General features: G+C 39.6%; 1 protein-coding gene across 1 annotated transcript in view; it reads left to right on the top strand.

Moving 5' to 3' along the window:
• Positions 1–9,565, top strand: part of LOC115867985 (palladin-like) — a 537,783-nt gene that overhangs the window by 7,756 nt on the left and 520,462 nt on the right. Inside the window, exon 2 of the mRNA XM_045286063.1 lies at positions 6,707–7,685. Within this exon, the coding sequence (XP_045141998.1) occupies positions 6,757–7,685 (929 nt within the window). The 5' untranslated portion in view covers positions 6,707–6,756. The remainder of the gene's footprint in view (positions 1–6,706; positions 7,686–9,565) is intronic.

The raw sequence follows: 9,565 nt of genomic DNA, 5'->3' as shown, positions 1-9,565 counted from the left end.
TTTTGAAACACAGAAATGCCATAAAACAGAAGGACTCCTCTTCTGGTTATGAATTCGTATAGAGTGTCTTTATGGAGAAACTGTTTTATTGAAAAATCTGACATATGATTAGAATATAGATAATTATTGCCTTGAGAGTTTTAGGGAGACAGCAAGTAAGCAATTATTTATGTTGAAGGTGATGCAGAAAACAAGGAAGCAAAAAAGAAAGAAAGGAATTTCCAGGAAAGTCAAATGCTTTAAGAGAAAAGGGATAAGGGAGATTACAAAGGGAGATGTAGCCCTTGTCTCCCAAATTTCAAAGTCTGTCCATTTTAGTTCCTACAGTGGAAATACTTTAATGTTTATGACATCTACTTCTCTTCCTCCTCACTCATTCAATCAAATATAACTAGTTGAGTTATTTAATTTTCTGAATCCATCAAACCTGTACAAAATCATCAAGAATCTTGGAGGGGTGGGGAGAAGTAAGTAAAATCTTAGAAATGCTTGCGGCTGCTTTTCATCTTTTGTTATGCTCTTTTAATTGTGAGGTGTTGATGGATAGGGAATCTCTGAAAGATAGTTTTCCAGTGATAATTTTCCACTTGGGAGCACCCCTAGTTCATCCACATTCAATGAGCATTTTCCCCAGTGCACGTGCAGCAGCAATAACTGGATTGCAAATTAATGCCTTATGACTATAATGTTCACCGTGCAAGCAATTCTTAAGCCACCTCTAATCCTGAAAACTGGACTGTGTGGATTGGCGCCTCTTTAACATATGAGTTAATAAGCAGGTGAGGTAGTCTGCCTCCAGCACACACTCCCTGTTGACAAAAATTGAAAAGAGGTTTCATTGTTTAGAAATTTGTTTCCTCACATTGTTCTTTTAGTGAGGCTTTCAAAATATGTTATATTAACTTTGCACAGAATATAATTGACTTCATAGAGGAACTATGATTTCTAAGCCATGATTTTATTAGTCTGATCCATTGCATTGAATTCTTAGTTGTGAAAAACTATTAACATCATAGTTGTGAAGTGCTTGGCAAGGATTCTGGGCTCTGGAATGATTAACTGGGTTTGAATCATACATCTTACATTTTCTCTCTCATTTGCCTTGTTCACAAAATGGGGGTCGCTATGAGGATTTTAAATTAAGTAATACCTAAACAGCTGTTGACACAATGCCTAAGTAGTCTATTGTTAGCCTGTATGATCATGATCATCATTTTCATCATAATTTTTTGACATTGCATGAATTTATTAGGTAGTTAATGTTCTATAGGAGGGATCAACAAATGTTTTCCTGTAAGAGACCAGATAGTAAATATTTAAGATCTTATAGTTCATAAAGTCTCTATGGCAGCTACTCAACTTAGCCATTGTTCCACAAAAATAGTCAAAGATGTTACTCAAGCAAATAAGCTTGGTCACGTTCCAATACAACTTTATTTACACATGGCAGTCACTGGATTTGAGTCATAGGCTTTAATTTGCCAATAATGTTCTATAGTCTTGTGAGGTAAGACAGACAATATAAACCACAATCAGAACGGAAACAATGGACTCATTCAGTGTTTATTCATTCAAAAGTGTTTATAGAATGTGTATTCTGTGCCTGGCACTGTGCTAGCAACAAGGAGATAGCATGTACTTTCCAGTTGCTTCGGGGTACATAGAGATTAATGGCGACAACAGTTATTCATTCCAAACATCACACCAAAGTAACCATCATTTCAGTAAGTGGTCATTATCTAACGGTGTGAAAATATACCATTGGCAGATCTCTCACTCATTCTCACTGTACTTCTTTGTTTGATTGGATCTTCAGTCTCAACCTCTCTATAGTCAAAACCTTACTCATGAATCTTGTTCCAGCATAAATGTCAAGGTCTAACACTTCCTTAATATTCTCAACAGTTTTGTCCACTTTCTTACATTGTTCCTATGTTGCAAAATTTCTACCTGGATCATCATTCTCAATTCCTGCACCTGGCCTGCTCAGATCTAATGAATTAAAAGTACACAATCAACAGAATTATATATCACATCCAATTTCAACTAAGCTATCATCACTACTTAGTTTAAAAAGACAAACTGTCAGGAGAGACCAGTCTCAAGAAGGACATGTTAGGTAAAATAGAGGGGCAGCAAAAGAGGGGAAGGTCCTTAGGGAGAAGGATTGACACCCCAGCTCCAGGGCTCTGGCTCGATCAGCAAAGCACATCTGGATTGTCAGTAAGAAGACTAAGCAGAGAGTCTGTGACAAAGAAACCCATGCCAGCCCTGAGATGCTTCCACCACCACTGGATCCACAAGACTTTCCATCCACTGGCCTCTTAGCTCCCTGCAGTCTGTGTCATTGCATGGGTTGCATGAGTCTGAAGAGGAATTTATACAGGCGTATGGGCTAATATTGGACTTTATGGACTTGATCTGGAGTAGACTGGGATGTTTTCTTAATGTATAATTGTTATTTGATATAAAGTTCTCTCTCTTCCACGCATGTGAGTGTCTCTGGATTTGTTTCTCGAGTCTACCCGGGCTAACCCATTATAGCACCTTGGGAATGGGGCACTAGAGAAACAGATCCTAACGATGGAGGGTAGATGCCTGTTTGTCCTCTGCCTCGTGGCAGTTTTTCTTCTTTGGCTAGCCAGAGGTCAGCTACGGTCTTGCACTTTACTGGGTTGTTTTCTCGAAAGAATATGGGAAGTCAAAGTTTTGATTATTTTGTTTGGTTGTTTTCTTTAGTTATTCCTGTTTGAAATGACAAAAAATGAATATTGTTTATGTATATTTTGAGCTCAAGGGTAAAAATTGCCCCTTGAATTTCTCACAGCTGTTTAGTGAAAATGGCTGACAGAAGGTCAAATGGCTGACAGAATGCCCAGCCCTGGTTTGATTCAGTAGAGGCCTATTTTGCATCAATGGAATAATTTAGATAAGGATTAAGATAAACTAAATAAGGATTGAACTTGACTGTTTTAAGAATTGAGTTTAGTATCTGATTCTACTTTGTTTATTCTGATTTCTTCTGCTTATTATTGTTGATGTCATGATTGATAGAAGTAATTATTGGGAAGTATGAAAATAGAGAGTTTGCCCACTTGCCTTGAGTCATTAAAATTTTATCTTTAAATGGGTTTAGGACTCGCCTGCAAAGAAGGCTCTGAAAAGCTAAGTCCCACCCAGTGTCTGAGTGCTTAGGACATTCAAAGGTGAAGAGACTTGTCTAGGGGCTGTTGACAGATTATAGAGAAAGAAAAGGAATTTTTTGGATTTTTAAATTTTGAACCAGTGGTTTGTGCTTGAGGCTGGAACAATCTTGAACCATGAAGAACTTCTCCTCTCTAGTACTGAACATTAAAGGGAGCCTGTGGGGAAGTTGAAATGCTTGCTAGGTAACCACCTGGATCTACTTGTTAAGTGGAAGTAGGAGAAATGCAGCCAGAAAGAAATGGGTTCAGTCTGGCCACTGACACCTGTGGACCTGGTTCATAGGGACTAGAGGAGCAGATGAGACCAGGTTGACTGGTCTGAAGTTCATGACCTAGCACAGGCGGCTAGGGTTGCTGAGAATTTGTGACAGTGCCCATGATCTAAAGGCGAGGCAATCAATGGGCACCCTGGTGAGGCTAAGTGAGACAACCCACATTGAGTTGACCAGAACTCGACCAGATGAGAAGATTTTTGAGCCTGTGAACTGGTGCATATTGCTGCTGACCTTTTGGATGGCTTGTCCTGATTTGACTTTGCTTAAGGATAAGGGATTCACAAGGTTCCAATTGGAAAGAGGATTCCCCACATCAAAGAATATGATTGTCTCTTCAGAGCACTGGGTTGATGTAAGTGGGAAATATAGAAATTGGATATCCAAAATGAGGAGGATAAAGGCATGAAGTGGTTGGCTTACAAACTTTCATCAGTGGGGGAAAATATTCATAGGATTATGGTGTAGGTGTTACTTATCTGCAATTGTTAGGCATAGCATATTGTTGTGTTGGTCACGTACATAATATTATATGAGGCTTTGGAACATATTGAATTGTAGGCATGTTAGTTTTATCCTGTTAGGTACAGATATATTTTATTATTGTTTTGTTTAAAAATTGTAAATGTCTAAAGAGTTGTGTAATAGTGTCAAGTTGACAAGGGGTGGTTTGTGGTAGTTACATAATCTGTCAGCTTATGAAGGGCTGGTCTAGCCTGTCAATCAGGTGGCAGCTTGATGACCTGATTTGGAGGCATCTTGGAGATAAATAACTGACTGGAGACCAGATACACATCGACACTTGGTTTATCTCTCTGGATTTGTTTTCTCTGATCAAACCAGACTAACACACCAATATAAGTGAAAAGAGGAGTTTATTGATAGGAGTTCAGGTATCTCTCCAAATGAAGCCTGGAAATGGCTGTAGGCATGACCGGCCACAAGCAAAACTGAACCACAAAAAATCCTTCTCTGTGGCTATACCTGCTGCCACAGCTGGATAGTTTTACTTCTGACTAGTTTCTCTCCGTCCTGAGTCAAACTGCATTCAATTGAACTTCTCTGAGTTGTCCAGCCTGCCATGCTCTCTCTGCACTTCTGTATCGATTCCTGCCAACACCAGCTTTACCCGACTTGCTCCTCTTGGCCCTTCAGTTGTCTCCTTAGGTCTCATTTATTTCAGAAAACCTTTCCTGATCTCAAACCTGGTGTTGCTTTGAAGCACTAACTTAGTCCTTTGTTCTTTTCACATCTTAATACTTGGGCACTGGATTAGATATGCTTATTTACGTATCTGTATCCTTGTAGACTATGATACACTCAAAGGCAATCATCTGTCTTTTCAAATTTGTGTATCAACACCAAACACATTGTCTGGCCTATAGGAGCCCCTTCACAAATACATTTGAATGGATGGCTATTTTCTGTTTCAGAAATTGATCAATTCTTGAACCAAAAGTTTTGCTTTAATTATCTAATTGGATTTTCAGCTACATGTGTAATTGGGACAAAATGCTGCCCAATATCTCTCAAAACTCAGCTCAATATAAAACATGAATTTCTTGAAGGCCAGGAGAAAAAATTAACCCAACTTCTCTTCCAAAGAAAAATATATATTTTTTAAAGATGAGAATATGGCCTATTTTGTCTTTAGTGCAAAATCTTACACTTAGTCCCAATTTTTCCCTTCCCATCCTCTGAAACTTTCTAGACTATCCTACTATTTTATGAACAATATCTAGAATTAAAAAAAACCCCGGTGGCACTATCTGGTAAGAGTTAGGCTGTTAACCATAAGGTCAGCAGTTCAAACCCACCAATCACCCTGCAGGAGAAGGATGAGGCTGTCTGCTTCTGTAAAGATGTACATCCTGAGAAACCCTACACGGAGCCACCCTATGTAAGCTGTAATAGAATCGGTGGGAGAGTGTTGATTTTATTGGATCTAGAAAATGAACAGCATGCTTAAGAATGACAGTGGAATCATTTGCCTCAAAATATACAGTTCAAAACAGCAATGGGATTTAAAGTATTGTTCAGTTATTTTGGAGAGAATTAGAAGCTTTCTATTTAATTCTGGTAATGTCTCCATATGCAACACACATAGTTCTTTTGTGAAGATAAGTTTAGATTCTCATAGCTCTCACAGCTCCTTTTATTTTCATCTGAAGACCCATCAAATGTTATATTATTTATGTATTATTTGTTTAATGTCTGTTCCAGGTACTCTTTAGCACCCCACATGACTTTTAGCTTCTTGAATGCAAGGATTGTGTTAGTCTGGATCAAGATTCAACAAACTCATGGGCCAAATCTAGCACACTGCCTTTGTTTCTATGGCCTGAAACTTAAGAATACTTTTTGCATCTTTTAAAAGTTGTGAGAAAAAAAACAACTCAAAGGAATAATATTTTTGATATGGAAAAATCACATAAAATTCCATTTAAGTGTTCATAATTTTCTATTGAGACATAGCCATGTTCATTCATTTCCATATTGTCTATGTCCCCAAGAGCAGAATTGGGTCATTGAAACAAAGATTAAACTCTACAATATAGCCCTTTATATAAAACTTTTCCAACCTCTAGTCTAAAACATGGCTGTGTATCTCTAGCACCTGATACATAGCAGGTGCTCAAAATGGCATTGGATTAATCTTTTAATCAACGAACATAAACGAGGACAGTTCAAGAAAAATAGCAGACAATAAGTTTCAAATATTTAATTGAAAAATATTCAAAATTAAAATTATTAAAATATATTCTGTGTTTTTAGGGCCAGAGGAGCAGAATCAGATTGACTAGCAGTTACCAATATAATATTGTAACACTAAATGTACTTGGAACTTTGATGAGCTAAAATATAGGAAGGGAAATAGAAGCCTCTGAGTACGTTGAAAATCAATGTACTTCACCACCCCCACCACCCCACACACATGTACACACAATTATGCACATTTACTCATACTTCCTACTACACATGTCATCTTGAATGGCCAGTACGAGTCAGTAAGACCCTTGATCTTGACTCACAAGACACATGCTCAATTAAAAGCGAAAAATAATAGTTATACTTGTTTCACCACGGTGTTTCTTCTAATATATAATTAGAGAAGAGTGGCGATAACAAGTGTACTTAATATGCTTGTTAGAATAATGGTGTTCATGGTAACTTAAAAAAAAAGCCTCAGTGCTTCTAACAGCATCTTGTGTCTGTGCTGTCTTCCAGGACAAGGGAAGAAAGCTGACTTGCAGCTTGTCAGAAGGACACAGAGGTGTATGAAGACTGCAAATATGTCTGAGACTTCCTCCCATGATTCCTTCTACGACTCCCTATCGGACATGCAGGAAGAAGACAAGAATGCTGACTTCTTCCCTGAGCTATCTGCATTTCTCAGCCAGGAAGAGATCAACAAGAGCCTTGACCTGGCCCGGAGAGCTATAGCCAGCTCTGAAACAGAAGATTTTGACTCAGAAAAGGAGATCACACCAATGTTCAACAGCTCTCCTGTAAGCATCCCTGAGAAGCCTTCTCTCAGGGAGGTGCAATTGAATGAGCACACCTCCACAGGAGGACCTCAGGAGACTCGGCCAACGTCGACCCAGCCTTTGGCAAAAGCACAGGCTGAGCGTATCCCGTCACCTGTTTCAAAGAGGAAACCCTCCTCCTCACCCCTGCTTGCCAGGCCCAGCTATATCCGGAGTCTCCGCAAGGCTGAAAAACGTGGTGGGAAAGCTCCAAATGCAGGTATGAAGCCCAAACCGGTGTGTCAAGGTAACGCTGACGCTCAGAGCCAGCTGTGCGACAAGGCGGCTAACTTCATTGAGGAACTGACATCTATATTTCGAGAAGCTTCCAGGCCCAGAAATCGAAGCCCAAATGGGGAGTCCTCATCACCAGACAGTGGGTACTTGTCTCCTAAAAACCAGCCATTGGCCCTGGTGAGTGCCTCAGCCAGCCGTAGCCCCACCGAAGACCAACAGGAGATGGAAACAGAGATTAAGTTACCTGAAGCCCGATGCTGCTACCAGGCTGACCAGGAAGGGGGGATGCCATGCAATAGCAGCTCTCACCCACAACCCCAGAATCCACCCCACTTCCCATCAGCACCTCGGTTCATCCAAAAGCTGAGGAGCCAAGAAGTGGAAGAAGGAAGCAGAGTTTACTTGGAGTGCAGAGTCACCGGAAACCCCGCTCCCCGAGTCAGGTAGGAATTCGGTGCTATGAAGATCTGACGATTTGCTTTGATCTTTAGCTGCATTTTAATGTGTGTCGAGCAAAGCTGGTATGTATACTTAGCCCTTCAAGAGCCTGAAGTTACAGTGCACGAAGGACCTGAGAATCACAATTATTCATGTTATTATGGTATCACTACAGTCGTTGTCACTCAATGTGGTGGTAATTCATGATGCTACTCCACCCCATGGCCCTTCCCTAGCATACCACAGAGAATCCCTAGTAATGCTTGTTAGCAATTCCAATCATATAATCATATGTGAGAGATATAATTGGAAATTGGTTAAAGGTGATTATTTCTTCGATTATATGAATGCTGCATAGAATTACATCATGATTAGTAACTGAACAAGGAGAACTTGTATTTCTCTTTAACTTTTAATTACTCATTCTCAAAAAATGATTAAAAGAAGTTCACAACACTAATTACCATGATATTATAAAACACCCGAAAATTTGACGAAATCAAATAAAAACACTGGCAATGATGAAAATAACAGCCGGTGCTTGTCGTGGGATAAACCACATGATTCGGAGCCTCAATGTACTCAGGTAACGAAGTTCACTGTAAATTAACATGGAGTGTTGGCCTTGTAGCTCTACTGATACATGTAATGCTAGACTTACTAAGAATATGGTTGTTGTTCTAACTGATGACAAGAATAGTTTTATTAAAAATGGTACATTTCTGCTGAAACACTGGACAGAAGTTTTGCAGGCGGTCATTTTGATGTCACCTCGTCTGACAGGTCTACTCCTGTCAGCAGTTACAGTCGCCCAAAGCCACAGGCGTCCCTAAGCGTGAGGGCTGGCAGTGAGTTTGGTCTTGGTTTTCGTCTGACAGTGTCGTCAGGGGAAGTCGCTTCCGGGACCCCGAGTGACCTGCCTTCGTAGCTTGGTCGTCCACAAAGGCAGAGAGGAACAGAAACAGCAAACAAGTTACCCTAGAGGATTAAAAGCACGCAGGGACATTTAAAATGTGAAACTTCTTTAAATCACTGTAAAAAAAGAACTGTGTGGATATTTGAATATGAGCTGCTAATGGTTGAAAATGAATCCAAAAGTAGGGGGAAAAAACCCATATGTCTAGCAGTTCAGAACTAAAGGGTGGGCCATGGTCAACTACAAAGTTAGCCCATACCATAAATAAGCTAAGACATAAGCCACAGTGACACATGTTCAGTATGTGTCACGTACCTAGATGTGATTATCTGTAGCAGAGGAGGACTTCTCAAGCAAAAGAAAATGGACGTGATGAACCCTGTCGGGTACCCGAGGTCTGTGCTAATGCACAAGCTCAGGCTGCCCCAGCGAGCACACCGCAGCAAATAGAAATGACACAGGGATTAAGAGTTACCTTGCCTTACACAACACTTCTTTTCATTCTTCACTGCAGAATTTTCCTGCACTCCAAGGTTAAGGGGAGGGACCCTGAAATCAGACTTCTGGTCTTCCAATCTTGACCCTATCTTTTAGCCATTGTGGCAGCTTAGACAACTTACTGTACCCCTCTGAAAGCAAACCCTTCATTGGTGAAACAAATTAAAATACTACCATATCTTTCTTTTCTGTGACGACTGAATGAAGTATTATGTGTTTCTTAATGTCATAGGACCAAGTGGAAATAGTATTTCAGAATTAGGATTATGCAACAGAAAATAAGTCATTCAATCTTTTATTTGGAAAGTTTTGCTTTAATTAATAAATAACACCTTAACTACATTGTATAAATATAAAAAATTAAATTCAAAATTATGAAGTTGGATAGACATTTTTGTTAAAAATTTCAACATGTGGTAGTTTCCTATTAGCCACGAATCATAAACGATCTTTTTAATCGTTTTATTAGGG

The sequence above is a fragment of the Echinops telfairi genome, unplaced genomic scaffold (genome assembly GCF_000313985.2).
Source record: "Echinops telfairi isolate 266 unplaced genomic scaffold, ASM31398v2 ScPeMD7_5;HRSCAF=22, whole genome shotgun sequence".
Taxonomy (NCBI): Eukaryota; Metazoa; Chordata; class Mammalia; order Afrosoricida; family Tenrecidae; genus Echinops; species Echinops telfairi.
This window is presented reverse-complemented; position numbering and strand designations above follow the sequence as displayed.